We start from the raw sequence: 19209 nt of genomic DNA on the forward strand, positions 1-19209 counted from the left end.
AAATCAACCACCCAGGGCCTCCTGTTGACCGTGTGTTATATTACTCTATACAATGCCCCAACTTTACAACCATTAACAATTGCAATAATTCTAACATGACTGTTGTTAACTTTCAGAGAGTAATAAACCTGCAAATTATGTTTGAACTGTCAAGGCTTGACCACGTTGAAAAAGTATTTCTTGAGCATAATAAAATGTCACGTCTCCACTTCAAGATGACTCTCCCTATCGATGTGGTTGTTTTTGCGAATCCAGAGGACCCATGGGCAAAGTATGTATTGTAGCAATTAGTGAATGAATTTAGCAAGTTAAGAATTCAATAACGTAAGCCATTTTCAATAATTGTTTGTCGAATAATTTTTAAAATGGTGCCTCTGTGATATCTTAAGCTAAATGTTTTTAGCAACATTAAGGACTGCTGCTTGAAATTGTTTGGTATTTTCTGAAACACTTGCTGGAGATTTTGTGCCAATGGACTGTCTCTTCTTTGGCATTAGTCTGTGTTGTTTTATAGAACATAGAACACTACAGCACAAACAGGCCCTTCGGCCCACAAGTTGCTCCGATCATATCCATACCTACCAGGCCTATCTATAACTCTCAATCCCATTAAATCCCATGTACTCATCCAGAAGTCTCTTAAAAGACCCCAGCGAGTTCGCCTCTACCACCACCGACGGCAGCCGATTCCACTCATTCACCACCCTCGGAGTGAAAAACTTACCCCTGACATCTCCTCTGTACCTGCTCCCCAGCACCTTAAACCTGTGTCCTCTCGTAGTGACCATTTCAGCCTGGGAAATAGCCTCCGAGAATCCATATAGCCTCCGAGAATCCAATTGTGAAAGGTGTTTCACCCAACTCCTTAAAACAATGTGTATTCAATCCTTCAATTTTCAGGGAGAACAGAGATACCTTCATGAAGACCTTTAGCCAATACTGGCATGTGTTTAGAGCAGGTTTGCCCAAACTTTTCATTTTGAGAACCACGTTTGCGTATTTTTCACACTCGGGCCCAAAGAGCAAATTTCAGAAAATTAAGGTTTGGCGCAAAAATAAACTAAATTTCGAAAAATAGCTGAAGTTTTAAGGAAAGCAGCAATTGCAGAGCAAAAGTACAAGATATCATAGCAATAAATTAAGTTAAAAAAGTAATAAAAATAACCAGTGTGTGAAAGGGTCTATATATATTATATATAGGGTTACTGAGTGTGAGTGGGTGCATGTGTATGTGTTAGCGTATGGTGATAAGAGTGAGTGAGGAACCTGTGACTGGGCAAAAGACAAACTCATGCTCACCTCCCACACACACTTAGTCACTTGCACCTAGCAACCTCACTCACTCAGCTGCTCACTGCTCTCACACATACACTCAACTACTCACACCCAGCCCACTCACTCGCTCAGTCAACCACTCCCTCCCAAACACAAAGCCACTCGTTGCCACCTCTACACACACACACCTTAGCCACTTCCAACCAGCCCCCTCACTTACTCAACTACTCATTGCCCTCACACATACACTCAGCTACTCACACTCAGCCCACTCACTCACTTAGTCACTCGGTCCCCCCACGCACATACAATCACATCTTGCACACACCCCCCCACACACACATTCAACCACTCACTCCCCCTCCCACACACAGATTTCTTATCCACTTGCATCCAACCCCCTCATTTACTCAAACATCACTGCCTCCATACATAAACACAGCTACTCACACTCAGCTACTCACTCACTTAGTCACTCATTCTCCCCACACGCACACACATGTAGCTGATCATGCATGCCCCCCTCCCTACCCCCACTGAATAAAACACTGAGTCATAGAAGTTTTCAGAATGTCATTGTGTCATATAGGTTTACAGCACGGAAACACGCCTTTCGGCCCAACTTCTCCATGCCGCCCATTTTGTTTTAACCATTAAGCTAGTCGCAATTGCCTGCATTTGGCCCATATCCCTCTTTAGCCATCTTACTCATGTAACTGTCTAAATGCTTTTTAAGAGACAAAATTGTACCTGCTTCTACTACTACTTTTGCAGCTCATTCCAGATACTCACCATCCTCTGTGTGAAACAATCGTCCCTCTGGATCCTTTTGTATTTCTCCCCTTTCACATTAAACCTCTAGTTTTAGACTCCCCTACTTTTGGGAAAAGATATTGAGTGTCTAGCTGATCGATGCCCCTCATTATGTTATAGACCTCTATAAGATCACCCCTAAGCCTCCCATGGTCCAGAGAAAAAAGTCCCAATCTATCCAACCTCTCCTTATAACTCAAACCATCAAATCCTGGTAGCATCCTATTAATCTTTCCTGCACTCTTTCTCGTTTAATAATTTCCTTTCTATAATAGGATGACCAGAACTATACACAGTATTCCAATTGTGGCTTTACCAATGTCTTGTACAACTTCAATAAGACATCCCAACTCCTGTATTCAGTGTTCTGACTGATGAAACCAAGCATGCCGAATGTCTTCTTCACCACTCTGTCTACCTGTGACTCCACTTTCAAGGAACTATGAACCTGTAACCCTAGGCCTCTTTGCTCTGTAACTCTTCCCAGTTCCCTACCATTAACTGAATAAGTCCTGCACTGGTTCGATCTACTAAAGTACACACCTCGCATTTATCTAAATTAAACCCTGTCTGCCATTTGTCAGTCCACTGGCCCAATTGATCAAAATCCCGTTGCAATCTGAGAGAACCTTCTTCACTGTACACTGTGCCACCAATCGTGGTGTCATCTGCAAATTTATTAACCATGCCTCCTAAATTCTCATTCAAATCATTAATACAAATGACAAATAACAGTCGACCACCGATCCCTGAGGCACACTGATTCAGCCATTCATTGCCCCACCACCTCCACACACACACACACACACACACACACACACACACACACACACACACACACACACACACACACACACACACACACACACACACACACACACACAGACTTTAGCCACTCACTGCCCCCCCACACTTTCATACACACTCACACACACACTCACTCAGCCACTTGCTGCCCCCCTCTACACAATTAGCCTCTTGCATCCAGCCCCCACACTCAGCCACTTCTCCCCCCACACTCACTCAGCTACTTGCATCCACTAACTCCCTCATTCAGTCACTCACTCCTCCCCATACATGCCCTCAGACACTAAAATCCAGCCCCCTCATTTAATCACTCACTGCCTCCTGGTGACTTACCGCTTTAAATACAGCCAACCTTTCAAATCTCTCCTTTTTGTCAATTTTCAGTCTAACAGGTATCTCAACTATCTCCTTCCCAATAGGCACCATCTTTTCCTTGGTAAAAACAGATAGAAAATACTCACCCACAGATTTTGATTCCAAATGTAAATTCTCTTTGTTGTACCTGAATAGCCCCATGCTTTTAGTCTTCATTGGCTTTTCAGAAAATTTGGATTCCCTTTTATATTAGCTGCCAGTCTCTTTGCAAACCCCCTCTTTGCCTCTCTGATTTCCAGTGACAGGTGAGGCATTGAGTGAACCACCTCCCATTGCATCAATTGAGGCATTGAGGGGCAAATTAATTGGCGTAAAGATCTCCTTCTGTGAGAATCAGCTATTTTGTTGCAGGCAGGCATCTCTCCTGTTAAGGTAACTGTACCCAATACAAACGAAGGGCCCCTCTGCACAATACAGAATGCCAACACACCCACCATGTGCACTTACTCTCTACCTTCCCAAACTTGGTTCGCAAACCCTCAGGGGTCTGCCAGACTGAACCCAGAAAAGCCTCTGACTTACCTTCACACCTGACCTTGTGGCTCCTTTGCTGCCTATAGTCCCAGTAGTGGGCATTGCTCCTTGTAGCACTGCTGGGACTATTTGATTGGCCATCAGTTGTTGGCAGTGGGATGTCATTCCCAATGGAGGTGGAAATCACACCACAGCCAACCAAAAACTAATAATCTAATTTTATGCTAGAGGTGCGGACCACTGCCTCAACGTAATACTCAATAAATAGGGTGGGGATTGCCCATGTAACCCATTGTGTGTTTCGTGGTGGCAGAGACGGCTCGCTACTGGCAGACAGTGGGAGGGGTTTTTCCATTGAATGCACCCCTTGCCACTGGGAAACCCGCAGCTTGGATGCTCTGTTGGTGGGAACAGAAGAACGGCCGGAAAATTCTGGACATAGTGTCATAGGCCCAGATTTCTGCTTCCAAGGTGGAAGCACTGAGTTGGGAAATTTTCTGTCACGTCCTACCCATCTAGGGAAAAAGTGTTCTGAGCAGCAGGATCTTCATTCCTGTGGGGATGGATATATACTACAGCTGGACTTGCTATCCCCAAAAACAGTTACAGGGCAGCCACAGCGACTGCATTTTGCCAAGTGGGCTGGTTAAACAGTTTACCTTGGTGCTTTGAGTCTTTGTCCCTGTTGTGTGGTTGAATATTAGGCCTTTGAGCCCTCACCCCTTACTGCCACCCCACCCATGGCCCATCTCATCCATTCATGCCAATCTATGTCTCCTCCAATCCTCAATGGTTCTTCATACCCTCCATGCCAACCACTTCCCTTCCACACACTGCCTCAGACCATCATGCCTTCCATGTAAACCTATGATCCCACTCATCCTTATGGCCTACTATTGCCTTTATAGCAACTAAATGTCAACTCATGCAAATACGTGACCCTTTCACCACCCTTTTCCCTTATTCCATCCATACCATCTCACTTGTAGCCACCGTGGAGCAATGCTGATATGAAATAAAATAAAGCTCCAAGCATCTATCACATACTTCATCATACAAAGATAAATGCCAAAAGCCCAGTCAATACATTTAAATATCTTAATTTACTTAATCCTTTATCAAAACATCAAAGCACAATGAATATCCCACATCAAAGACAGCTGATCCCTTAAATAATCCACTGGAACTGTCAATCAAATTATGAATTTACAGCCTCCTATTGCGATGATAGGTTATGGAAACAGACAAGCCCTATAATGATAGCCCTTAGGGTCATGTTAACAAATAGTTATTGAAATTGCAAGTATCCTTTTTTTCCAACTCAAAGACACACAGGATTCTGTTTTTGTTAAATTTAAAAGGCAGGAGATTTACATAACTTGATAGTTCCTCAGGACTTAGCCATGCTTTACAAGTATTCACCTCTGCTCATAAAAATCGTTAAGTCAATGCTGCAGGTTATGGACCTTACTCCAGTGAAAACTGGGTTCCTTTGAACTCAGCACTGAGCAGTAGTTGCACACCACCAACCTCACCATCAGCATAGGCACGGTCTATGTTCTCTCTGGCCAGTTGCATGGTTCTGTTTTTGATGTTGTGAGAAATTTGATACTAAGAACTGTTTCCCATGATGGACCCCTCCTTACTGTGAGCCAGCTTGTCCTGCAAGAAGATGGATATAGAGAATGCGACCAAGTCGTATGCAAGGGCAGATGATCAAGATGTCTGACATGTCTCAATGGCAAGTAGAGGATAAGGATGCAGGCTTCATAGGAGATGAGGGCAGATGGAGATGTGAAGGTGCATTAGACTGACTGAGCAGTGAAATCCTTGTGAATGTGCAATGGGCTTGTGAGTTGAGAATGAGGAAGTGGTAGAACAGAAGAGATTATTCATCCTCTTCCTGCACTGGGTGGCTGATCTCTTCTGCAGGGTGTTTGCACTTACTACTGCTGTGACCACCTCTCAAGCCAAACTGATCACTTTGCTAGAGCTCCTGCAGACAGGCCAGAGGTAGCAGCAGACATTGCCTCCGTCCAAAAGATCTTCCAGCAATGCATTGCTGAATTTGGAAACAGCATACTTTCTGCCTTTGAATGCCATTTGTCCTGTGGAGCTTTCTTAAGCTGCAGTGAGGGTGAACGCAGTGCAGGGTGGCGGTTAAATATTCCACCCGGAAATTGTTGCAGAGCTGATTTAAATTTTTAAATCAGCATTACCGTTTCATTAGTGGACATGGGACTGAAGTCACTGGGCCTGCTAGCATCTACCCCCCAACCTTGTCAGGAGTGGTTCATTCCACTGGGGTTTACTCTTGCTCCCTATGAATGGGGAATAGGTGGCTGACCCTGCTGGAGGGCATGGAGGCCATGGAGGATCCACCAGGTGGTCAGTGGTAAGGAGGGTTTCCCACGAGACAGTGCCAGCCTGGCCCCTGACACTGCCCAAGGGGCAAAGTGGCAATACCCAAGGACAACTTGGCACTGCCCACCAGGCATTGGGTAGTGACAAGAGGGTGTGACCAGAGGGAGGCAGGGCCTATTGGGAGCTGGGCCAAGTGGGGCTGATTAGTGGGGGTGTCCTGTTGCCACACTGGATAGGGATCAGTGGCAGAGGGAGGGAAGGAGATGATCGGGGCTGGCCATCCAGGTTGAGGGGGGTGGGTTGGTGGTAGTGGTGTCAGGCCTGCTGTGGGGAGAGAGATGTAAGGACTGCTGGGGGGGGTGGTGGCGGAGGGGGTCAGGATGGCTGTAGGAAGAGATGGTCAGAGATTGGGGCTGGTGGGGAGGGCGGAGACATCGGGACTTGCCCAGAGAGAGGTGTGGAAGGCCAGCAATCGGGAGGGTGGGGGTGGGGGGTGTGGTGGTGGTGCTGGAGAAGGAACGATGTGGGTCATGAGGCTGGCCAGCAATCAAGCTCACCAGTGATCAGGATGCTGGCAGTGCAGGGCCATTGCACATGCATCAATCTCAGAGCTGACAGATCAGCGCATCTGCAGTGGCCCGCTCAGCACTATGCTGCCAGCCCCTCCACTGGAAATAGGCCCCACCCACTGATTTTCAGTGTGAATCTCACTAGGGCATTCTACAGTGTTCAGACTGTGGGAAATTCATTTTGAAAATCCTGCTAGAAAAATCGGTGGAAGTTACTCCAGTTTTCACGCGTATTTGACACTTAGAATCTTTTTGGGAGAAAAGAATTCTCTCAAATAGGCTGGCCTACCTCACGAAGCACTATCTCCCACCCAGCTTCAATCTTGAGGCTAGCAAAAGGTCAAGGATATAATAAGGCACACCCTGCAGGTAACCCCGCTGGGGTCTCAGATAGGAAAGGTAGGGGATATTTACCTCACAGGTCCACAACTAATCGGGGGCACATCTTCCAAAGTCTGCCCCCCCCCCCCCCCCCCACTTGGGGGCTCCCTTCACCCTTGGCTCTTGCCATATCCACCTTGTGTCCCCAACCCTCTGCCTCCTTATCCCCTGGTAACTCTTCTATTCTTGGATCCTGGTCGTGACCACATCCCCTCCGTGATACCTAAACACATTTACCTTGATCCTGACACCAGGATTTCAACTCATGTTTATTGACTCAGCAGTGGCCACCACTTCTTGTGATACTTCTGGGACAATAGATCAGCTGTTCTCTGAGATGGGACTTCCTCCTGAGCAAGGGGATAAAGATAATAAATGCCTTTCTAAGTGTTAAGTTGCTGAGAGGATACTGGCACCAGTGGGGATGTATTCAGAAATCTCAACACACTGTAAATTCTGCTACTTGTTACAAAGCTTCAACACAGATGACTAAACTCTGAATTGTAGCTCAGATATCTGTTTCCCTGTCACAAAGCTTGAACATGGGGCTGAGCACTTTAAATAACTTCAAATGCTTTAATATATTCAGCTTTAGATGTTTTTTTCATGTATCAGCACAAAAGAATGTCATTATGAATGCTTGGCTGAGGTTCAACCCATGAATAGATTATGTTCAACAGGTGTTGTTTATATGGTTGCACCATAGAATCTCATGAATTATTGGCTGAGTTCCAAACACATTCCACTTGGAAAGGCATGGGTTAATCAGGGATAATCAGTTTGGTTTTGTCAGAGGGAGGTCATGCCTAACAAATTTGATAGAATGTTTCAAAAATGTGACTGTGTGTGTGGATGAGGTAAATGCAGTTGATGTAGTTTACATGGATTTTCACAAAGCCTTTGACAAAATCTCACATGAGACACTGATTGAGAAGGTTGAAGCACATGGAAACCAGGGAACATTGGCAAGATGGATATGGAACTGATTTAGTAATAGAGCACCAAAGGTGTTGATAGAAAGCTGTTTGAGTGGCTGGAGGTCAGTGTCCAGTGGCGTATCAGAAGGTTCAGTGCTGGGACCCTTAATGTTTGTTACATACATAAGTGCTATAGATGATAATGTAGGGGAAATGATAAACAAGTTTGCAGATGACACCAAGATTTGTAGGGTGGTTAATAGTGAAGAAGAAGATTATAGGTTACAGGAAGATATAGATGGGTTGGTCAGGTAGGCAGAGCAGGTGAGTAGGGTAATTAAGAAGATTTTTAACTCTGCTAAGTGTGAAGTGATGCACTTTGGAACAAGTAACAAAACAATGGAGTATTTAATGAACGGCAGGATACTAGGAAGCTCAGAGAAACAGATGGATCTTGGGGTACTTATTCACAGATCTCCGAAAGTGGCAGAGCAGGTGACTAGGGTAGTTAAGAAGGCATATGGGACACTTGCTTTTATCAGTTGTGGCATAGAGTATAAGAACAAGGAGGTTATGTCAGAGCTGTATAGAACTTTGGTTAGACCATAACTGGAGTACTGTGTGCAGTTCTGGTCATCTCACTATAGGAAGGCTATGATTTCACCAGAGGAGGCACAGAAGAGATTCATCAGGATGCTGCCAAGGATGAAGCATTTGAGCTACAGGAGAGAGAAGATATACTTGGATTGTTTTCTTTAAAGCAGGGAAGGCTGGGGTGGAGGGGGGGACATGATTGAGGTGTAGAAGATTATGAGGGGTATGGACAGGGTGAGTAGAGAGCAGCTATTCCCGTTTGTTGAATGGGCTAATCATAATGGCACATAATTTTAGGGTAAAGGGCAGGAGATTCAGAGGGGATTTAGGAAAATAATTTTCACTTAGAAGATGGTAGGAATCTGAAATACACTGCCTGGGTAGGTAGTGGAGGCCAAAAATCTTAAAACCTTTAAAAAGTATCTGAATGAGCACTTGAAATATCATAATATTCAAGGATATGGGAGAGTGCAGGAAAATAGGATTAGTGCGACTTTATTGGTAGCATGGAGAAGCAGTGGCACAGTGGTCTAGTAACTGGACTAGTAATCCAGAGACCCAGAGCAAGATTTGATGACCAGGTTCAAATCCCATCATGGCAGATGGTGAAATTTGAATTCGATAAAAATCTGGAATGGCGATGACCATGAAACCATTGCTAATTGTAAAAATCCATCTGGTTCACCAATGTCCTTTAGAGAAGGAAATCTGCCATTCTTATGTCTGACCTACGTGTGACTCCAGATCCATAGCAATATAATAGACTCTGAAATGAAGGGCAATTAAGGATGGAAAATAAATGTTGGCCCAGCCAGCAAAACCATGAATTTAAATGCGTAAATGAATTTAAACTCGATGGGCCAAAGGCCATTTTCTGCCCATATAACTATGATATTAGTAGATTTGGGCCAACAGGAGTTGTGAATGCTGTTTTCAAGTGAACAGTGTGTTTGTTTATGTTGATTGATTTATGATTTTCTAATAGGGTCAACATTTTTCAAGTGGTTTCTGAATAACTGTTTATTTTGATGATTTTATTACCACTGAACACAATAATGTTTTTGAAATGGTTATAAAATCAGTATTTGATATTTGGACAGTTTTATAAGCATCTCAAATATTTCTCAATGCTCTAATAGATTCCAGAGTTATATACTTAATGGGTATTAGTAATGGGCATCAGCAAGGAGAGTGGATATGCAGAGGGCATGGGGATGAGGGGACATATGGGAGCATATGGTTATAAAAGTGAGGGAGGAAGGGGAGGAATGCAAAACTTGAGGGGTGATGGGTGAATGAACACAAGAGAAGAGTTTGGGGATAAGGGTTGCAGGCCTAACCCACATCAATTGAACTTGGCTGATGTCCCAGAGAACAGAAGCTGGCTTTTTTTCTACCCACCTTGGAATCTGCTGGCCTCCATTTCAGGCCTTTTGTGGGAGGTGACAGCCCAATTCCAGCCTGTACCCATCATCATGAAGATGGCATTGGCAGCACTGTCAGAAAGGGGATGGGATTCAATACCAGAAAATGGCCCAACTCATATTCTCCATCTTCATAATGAAAATCTAGCCCCTTGTATCCAGCAATTTAGTACCCACTCTTTAAAAAAAATCTATAAAGCACGTGCAGAAATACTGGAGAGCAGAAATAAAAAGCAGAAATATTATAAATATATAGAATCTGCATTGAAGATTTTACTGTAGATATCTGGTCAGAATTTTAGTTAAAATGATGTTGGTATTGTTATTTAGTAGTGGGCCTAAATTGTGAAATTTGAATAGGATACACTTGATAGAAAAATGAAGTAATTTAAATTATTGGACCATTATTTGGGAAGAATGCAGGAGTTAGTAGGGAAGTTAAATTACTCTACATGACTTTGTGTCTGAGATAAACTAAGTTTCTTGTCCAATTATGCTAAACATCAAATGATATTTAATGCCTTTAACTGTAATAAAAATGATGTTTTTGATAGGCTACAGGATCAGTTTGTGGAAGCAGTTACTGCACAACTATCTGCAATGGACAAATGCATTCAGCAACATACAACTGGAAAAACTGTTCCAATACCGCAAGCATACCACTTTGAATTGCCAAAGAAAACTACTCTCACTACAGTAATATACCCTGCAGGAATCAGTGATCAAACTCTGGAACCGATACGAAAAGTATGGTTGGTCACTTTTTTCATTTATACAATCTGTCCATGAATAACTAAATGTTTAAAGTAGCAATTTATTTTGTCAATTTTGGATTCCTGCCCAATTTTTAAAAAGACACAACCTGTCTTTTCACAGTTTCTAAAATGTGCTTCTAGTGGTTATTAATAAGAAATGTGACTTGGCATTATGTTGTTCCAAAATAAATGCCATGGGACCCACAGTAACTAAGGGTAATGTGATAAGTGCCCAAAGCTCAATAAAAATTCTTAGAAGCAATAAAAATGCTAATTTCTGCTTGGCCAGAAATCACTTCCCTAGTTACTTCCTTCTATTTTTGCCTGTCTTATATTTCACATGCTGTGGATTTGTCATCTATCCAAGAAGTATTGATAAGACATATTGAGGAAGAACCACTGCACTTTGTAATTGCGTTAGATGTCAATCCCCCAAAAGTTATCTTAAGTTATTCTGTCCTGGCATCAACTGTGACTAATTGTTCTGTTTGGAAGGAATAGGACAATACATTGGGCACAAGGCAAAATGCCTGGTGATTGAGGTTTGAAATGGAGCCAGCCCTCTGTGGCAGTCTAATTGTAGATATGTCCCAGCTGGGGGATATTGGGAATAATTGACCAGTTTTACTTATTGAATTTTTCCAGGCTTTTATAAGATTAGAACAGAAGGACAGGTTGCAGAAATTTGGGGCAGGGTTTTTGGTGCAACCTGTCACGTTTCATGACGGTGGAAGCAGCCTGCCATTGGCCGGCAGTGGGATCTTCTGGTCCTGTCATTGTCAATGGGTTTTCTGTTGAAGCATGCCTCACCACCAGGAAACCCGCAGCAGGGGTGCATTATTGGTGGGACCAGAAGACCCTGCCCTCATGAACAGCTGGAAAATTCTGCCCTTGGCGTATTTCGTCGCATTGAGAAGATTGAGGGGCAATCTAATTGAGGCATTTAAATTGTTAATAGGATTTAATACCACTGATGCAAACAGATTATTTCCTCTGATGGCAGAATCGAGAAAAATGAATTCACAGGGATCAGAGTGATCTTGTACATGAATCACAGAAAGTTAACATGCAGATATACAGTAAGCAATTAGGAAAGAAATTGAACTGATAATCTTTGATACAATGGAAGTGAAGTAGGAACAAAGAAATTTGACCACTAGGTTCTCAATGGCAATGAGGGATAGGCAATAAATGCTGGCCAGCCAGTGATGCCCATGTCCCAAGCTTTTGGAGCACTGCTGCTTCATCAGGTGGGTCACATCACGTCCCAAGAATCCACCCGACATATTTTCTACAGGATTTTGTCATGCAGTTCTAGTTCTGGAATTGGAAGTTGTTGTGGCTTGTGGAGCAGCAGCCCCAGTAATGGCATGGTAGCACAGTGGTTAGAACTGCTGCCTCAAAGTACCAGGGACCCAGGTTCAATTCTGGCCTTGGGTCACTGTCTGTGCAGAGTTTGCACATTCTTCCTGTGTCACAGTGCTCTGGTTTCCACAGTGCAGGTTTGGTTGATTGGCCATGCTAGATTGGCCATGCTAAATTGCCCCTTATTGTCCCAAGATATGTAGGTTAGAGAAATTAACACAGTAAATGTGTGGGGTTATAGGGATAGGATTAGGATAAGATGCTCTGTTGGAGATTCAATGCAGACTTAATGGGCTGGATGATCTCCTTCTGTACTGTAGGAATTCTATGATTCTATGCATGTGCTGTGCTCTGTTATTAATTGGGTTATAGTGAGGATAATCAAGAGATTGCAGAGCCTTAAGGATTTTGGCTGTGGTTTAGGCTTGAACTGTTTGCATAGTTTGTAAAATAATATTCTTTAAAAATCTTGTCATTATGTTAAAATTTATGCATTTTTTGATGTGCCACAGGAGCTGCATACTGAACTTGATCTCTCCAATAAACCCTTCCTCCGCCGTTCCATGGCTTACTGTTTTCCAAGTGATGAGCTGTCATTTAAATATTTGAGAAATGTACATAAGTATATTCCTGCTCCTGATCCTGAGGAGTACAAGGTATTTATCTAAATTTACAATACTATACACCGTATAAGTAAATTAAATAATCCTAAGAACAGAATTATTTGTTGTTACAAACATTTTTATGTTGTACAAATGTGATGTAGATTAGCAGAAGAAATTATATTTTGACTCAGTTATTTGGAATTTTGAGCTTATAGAAGTTTTATTTATTTTGGAACAGGTTTATGAAGTGCATGGATCCTACTACTTTTATCATTGCATGCAGGACAATGCAAATGACGCTTCATGGGGTGCTCTATACCATTGTTTGCAAGTCATTCTCTCCTGGTTCAGCTGTCAGGGGTACATTGATACACCTGTACCTTCAATTGAGGAGTTACAGGAAGTATGATCATCCTTTTAAATCAACATTAATATTGTTTACGCTTGTCAAGGTTTACTAATTGAAATCCATGAAAAACGCAATTCTCATTTTTTTAACGGAAGGTTCTGTAGAGTCGTCATATACCATTACACAGTGACAGATTCGTTTTGTGGAAAGTGTGGTTGCTGCATGGTCAGATAATTTAAGCTTTAGAGCATCATATGAAATACCTTGATTTTCTTTTAATAAAGTCTGATAGAGTTTTCAGCAAGGAAAATGCTGCCAGCCTTCAGACAGGAATAGGCCCCGCCCCCTGAAATTGATTGATGTTTATATTGGCGACCTCTGTAGTGCAGAGTGTGGGAGATGCTTCTCTGAATTTCCATTGACAAAACAGAATGAATTTCTTCAGTTTTCACGTGAATTCAACACTTAGAATTTTTTTGGGAAAATTCTACTTGTCTGTTTTCACTGCAAGCTTAGCTCCTCCTATTAACACATAACTCTGTCTCTTGTCAATCAACCCAATCAAAACATTCCTCTGAAACCCCAGGGAAAATGTATTAACTCAGATTAAAAGAAACACATCCCTCTCTAAAATCAATCATTAGCCAACACTCACAGTATAAGAGCTGATTGGTACAGACAAATTGGCACTGTGTAAAACAGAGCTGCATTTTAAATATACTCCTCACAAGATATATGATAGGAATACATTTCTTAAAGGCACAGTATCGTCACAGTACCAAAACTCTACCGACTTCTGTCTTGAATCAAAAACTGAGCATCAAACAGTTCTCTGGGTAGAGAATTTCAAACATTCACAACCCTCTGAGTGAAGAAGTTTCTCACTAGTCTGAATTGGCTGAGTCCTTATTCTGAGACTGTGACCCCATGTTCTGGATTCCCCAACCAGTCAGTGATCTCAACCAGTCCCATCTGAAAAAACACACTGAGCACCACTTTGGGTTTTTAGTTCAGATGGGCTGCATGGTCAGTGCAGACTTGGAGGGTCGAAGGGCCTGTTTCTGTGCTGTAATTTTCTTTGTTTTTTTGTTCTATGTGGTGGCAGAGCCAATAAGGATTTGTGTCATAGCCCCACAAGCAATCTAACAGAATATTAGAGATTTTCAAACCAGGCTTTGACATAGAGTCATCTGGACTTGAAATGTCAGCTCTTTTCTCTCCTTACAGATGCTGCCAGACTTGCTGACATTATCCAGCATTTTCTCTTTTCTTTTCAAACCATCGGCATCTGTGTGTAATTAGCATCTCCATATATCTCCATTTGTTATAAATGGAGACATAGCTGTGTTGGATAAGAAGCCAAACTTGGACTCCAGTGGAAAATATGGTTGGAAGGGAAATTTGGATTGAGAAGAGCTGTTCATGTGTCTGCTAGTTTAGGAAGACAGGGGCAGTCAGGAAACTGGGGTACAAGATGCAGTGAAAAAGAGGGAAGGTAACAGAACTGGTGGTAAAGGAGAAGGATGTGGTTCGAGTTGAGGGCTCAAGGAAGAAGGGGAATCTCGTTTAAAAGGAGTTAGGAAATGGCTGCTTAGAAACTTGAAAATGGGACACAGGGGAAAGAGAATCTAGAGAAATATATATTTGATAAATGAACAATTGGACGGTCTGAGTGCTGTTCATGGTGAGGCAATATATGTAGGGTGGTGGCAGAGATGATATACGTGGGGAGACAATTGTCTGTCAGGGAGGGAGTGTGATGTGTGGGGATGAGTGGCGGAGGCAGCAGGAGATCTCCCAGTACACCGGGAGATTGAGGGAAATGCAGATTGGCACCCATTGAACTCAACAGCCAGTTTCCCTGGCAAGATTAGGCACTGCCCTATGCCCCTATTAGTGAAAATCACGTTTGGCTCCTTTTTCTGAATAAGCATCATAAGATTACTTTTTAACCTCATCCAACAAATGAATCTGAAACTCTCCCATTTTCTTGCTCATTTGACACTTAGAATCTTTTTCATAAAATTCCACCCAATGTAACCCAACAGGCTAACTGTACACACACTCCAAAACCAGGTGGTAGACGTCACCCAATCAGATTTTTGTGGATTGCTCTTCAAATTCCACCAGAAACTTGTCATACGAGTGTTTCTAAACTCCACTCTCAAAATATACACTTTACAATCTTTTTCTTTCTCTCAGCTGTTCAGCAAGGATCCACCTCCAGGATTTCCTTTTTCCCTTTGTCTTGAGCAACCACAAATTTTTAAATTCCCCCCAAAATATTCTAAGTGTCAAATTCGCGGGAAAGCTGGTGTAAATCACACTGGTTTTTTTCAGTGCGACTCAGACAAGAATCTCCCACATTCTGCAATGCAGAGGACAAAATCAGGAATATCATTAAAGCTCAGTGGGCAGGTCCTATTCACACCAGAGGCTGACAATTGCAGGCCTCTGTAGATACGCATTGGCCCCGAAGTCAGCCTTCAGTTTGCTGGCCAGCTCAATTGCTGGCCAGCCCAGGAACTTTGCAGTGCTGCCCTCCACACCACCACCCCCCCATCTGATGGTGGCCCCCCTGTCCATTCCTGGTTAGTGTTGACCCCCTCCCATCTCGGACCACCCAATATCTGGCACTGGGAGATGAGCCACATGTGCAAATCCCACAAATTGGTTGACATGCAATTTTACCGGCCCACCACGCTAAAAAATTAGCAAGGTGGGATGGGTGAATTGCCCCCATGATCCCTCAGGAATCCAGCCAGCAATTGCTTCACAATTGTTTCAACTTTTACTTCACAGGCTGTAGTAAGATATCATCAACCTTAGGATTGCTTCAGATATCTCTGGCTTCTCACTAGCCAACTTCATCAAATCTGTCCTCACGAGCCAACTTCATCAGGTCTGCTCTTTTCAGCTTTGTCTTTAACTTCAGTGAAGAGTAACCTGCTCCAATTCCAATTCCTCTGTTCCTTTAACTTCAATTTACCAAGGCCCTCTCTTTTGATTCCCTGGTCCTTCAGTTTATCTGGGACTTGCTTTCTTGTTCATTACTCCATTATTCTGCTTCTGCTTCAAACAGAGCTAAGCAAGGAGTTCTCTCTCCCTGGCTACTAAGCCCCTCCTACTATAAGTTCAGATTAAAACTAAAAATACAAGTATTTTCCTTAAAAGATGCTCTTGGTTGCTAAGCAACAGCTCATTTTTTCCAAGCTCCTGTTTACCTTTCTTGATATAAAATGTCGAAGCAAATTAGAGACATATTTAAAAATGAAACCAATAGTCCCATACGTACAAACATCTTTGTTTAATATGAGTCTAACTAAAGTCTTACTCTTCATGCACAGAAACAGTAAATTACACTCAACTTAAGTCTATATCTTATTTCTAACAAGAAGCTGAAATCAGTGCACTGAGCAGGCTATTGGGCATGCGCCAATCTATCAGTGCTGAGATTGACACGTGCAATACTTTCCCTTAAGTTTCCAACCACCAAAACCGTAGAGGGTTCATCCTTGGCATTTCAGAGCATACACAACATCCATGGCAGTTACAGTCTTGTGTCTGACATGTTCGATGTAGGTGACTGAGTCCTGAATGGTGTTCTCCAAGAAAACCTTCAGGACTCCGTGGGTTTCTTCGTAGATGGGGCCTGAAATGCGCTTGGGCTAGATGCAAGCAATGACAAGTATCTATCAATCTCTCTCTTTCTCTCTAACCCCCACTGTGCAGTATGGATCTTGGTCTCATTGATTTCGAACTGACTATCATGGTGGCAGCTCAGGAGGAGGAGGCAACTCAAAAGGTGGAGAGGTGGAGAATGTAGGGAGGCCAGTCCAGGAGCAGCCAGTGGCAGACCCAAAGGGAGGAGGGCAGGGGGCTGCCAGTGTTGCCCTAGAAGTGGGAGAGTAGTTTTCCGAATGGGGGAAACCAGGAGAAGGAGGATACAGAGGCCAAGTCAAGACAGGACCAGGAAGTCCTTTGAGGGCCTATCAGAGGCCATGTGTTGTCACTGGCACTGCCTGTCTAAGGATACAATCTGGCACTTATATGAAGTCCTTGCAACTGACACCTCACAGAAGGGAAGGCCACCCAGTCCCGGTAGAAGTTAAAGTAACAGCGGCACTCAACTTCATGCCACAGGGTCGTTTCAGACATCCAATGGGGACGTCTGTGAAGTCTCGCAGGCCTCTCGTCCACTGGTGAGTGCGCCAGGTCACAGATGCCTTGTACACCTGGGCAGGCCAATATATCAATTTTGATGTTGGGCAGGCACTGCAAGAGGCCTGAGCTGCAGGCTTTGCCGCCATTTCTGGGATGCCCAATGTTCAAGGGTCAGTAGGTGGTACAGACATCACCCTACGGTCCCTGTGAGGTGAGCAGCAACCTTTCATTAATAGGAAGGGGTTCCACCCACTCAATGTTCTAATTGTCAGTCAGCTGATCATCATGCAGGTCTGTGTATGCCATCCAGGGAATGTCCATGATGGCTATATGCTGAGGTGGTCAGACATCCCTGGGCTCTTTGATGACCAGTCAAAGCTGCCAGGATGGCTCATGGAGGACAAGGACTACCTGCCGAGATCATGGCTGATGATGCCAGTGTGGAGGCTGAGATCGAGGAGGAGACCCATTATAATGAGGTCCACACTGCCACCCGGTCAGTTGTGGAGCATTGCATAGGCCTACAAAAATGCCATTCTGTTGCCTGGACTGTTCTGGGGCACCCTCCAATATGACCCTGTGCAGGCCTCACACATCATTTTGGTCTGCTGCATCCTGCACAAGATTGCACAGCAATGAGAGATCAACTGGAGGAGGAGGAGAATAAATACCAGCCAGATGTAGGATAGGTGCCATATGAGGAACTGGAGAACAGGGGGTGATGGCAGGGGTCCAGCAGGGCAAGGCTGCAAGGGAGGCCCTAATAGCAACCTGTTTCACAGAGTTGGTGCTGTGCAGTGTAGGGGCTGCTCCCAACACTGTTCCACCACACCCCAGGAGCCACTATAGCCACCCCTCAACCAAAGCTGCTCCCTCAACCCACATGACCTTCCTCCACCCTTCTTCACCCCATCCCCTGACTCCGAGTAACATCACAACAGGGTAATGGACCTGGACTGGCTGCTGTAGCGAGTCTTTGGTAAAGGCTGGAGGATGATGATAACTCGCTGTAAGGCACACTTGGACCCTGCCCTGGTGCCACTCAAGTCTGACTCCTCCTTATTCTCCAACTACACATTGGCTCCTGGGCCCACGTAGCAGTAAGGGTTAGGAACACAGGCATGTGGGGCAATGGGTCAGGGGGTACGACCTGGGGTGGGGGGGAGGGGGGCGGTGGTCAATGCCAAGGAATAGTATTTGACTCAGGGTCCGGTGGATGCTGGGGAAAGGTGGCCAGGCCATCTATAACTTTTGGCTGAGGGGCTGGCATTGCACAGACTGCTGTGCTGCACACCAAAGCGTGGGATTGAGATATACTCAGCTTTGTGGGGGGAGAATCAAAGAGAGATTAGTCACAGCTCTGAAGTGAAAATAATTATGCTCTTAACATTTCCCAAAACGTAACCCTGACTATTGGTTACCTTTACCCATGCCCTTTTAGTGACCCTACAACTTTCTAATCTTGTATGGCCTACAGCTTCGTTTAGGTACTTCCCAAAGATGCATATTGGAGGTGGAGGTGGCGATCCACACCCCGTTGCCTGTGATGTCCTTGATGGCCGTTCCCTGAGGGGCTAAGACCTGGAGGGTCCAGCCAACTTGCGGATGATGTTTCTGTGCCACCCTGTACATGCAGCTGGCCCTCAGATGCCCCAGTGAAGAAGGAGGGGAATCGAAAGGTCTCAGGATGTCCAGAGTCTGCTGAGTGGAAGGACCTGACATGGGCTCTAGCCCTTCCTCCGCTCTTGGTGTGCCCATAAGACTCGGGGACACTCCATAGGAAACCAGGGCAACTGGACTGAGTGCCACAAGCTCTGGCATTACCTGGCTCTGCCAGCACTGGGGGCCCAGATGTGTGTGCCCCATGGTCTGTGATCCCTCAGCGCTGGCCCTCTGAGACTCAACCAAGCTCTGGAGGTCTTCCACTATAGCATTCTGTGAGCGAGCCAAGCTCTAGAGCCCCTCAGCATTAGTCCTG

The 19209-nt window shown here is 44.3% G+C and overlaps 1 protein-coding gene across 1 annotated transcript in view; it reads left to right on the forward strand.

The window, feature by feature from the left end:
- LOC145343551 (ufm1-specific protease 2-like) overlaps nt 1–19209 on the forward strand; it is a 63269-nt gene that overhangs the window by 22787 nt on the left and 21273 nt on the right. The window contains exons 4-7 of the mRNA XM_080189799.1: nt 117–271; nt 10548–10740; nt 12626–12769; nt 12957–13121. Coding sequence (XP_080045925.1) covers nt 117–271; nt 10548–10740; nt 12626–12769; nt 12957–13121 — 657 coding nt within the window. The remainder of the gene's footprint in view (nt 1–116; nt 272–10547; nt 10741–12625; nt 12770–12956; nt 13122–19209) is intronic.

This window comes from Carcharhinus amblyrhynchos, chromosome 5, assembly GCF_965287045.1.
Source record: "Carcharhinus amblyrhynchos chromosome 5, sCarAmb.v2.hapA, whole genome shotgun sequence".
NCBI classification, from domain to species: Eukaryota; Metazoa; Chordata; class Chondrichthyes; order Carcharhiniformes; family Carcharhinidae; genus Carcharhinus; species Carcharhinus amblyrhynchos.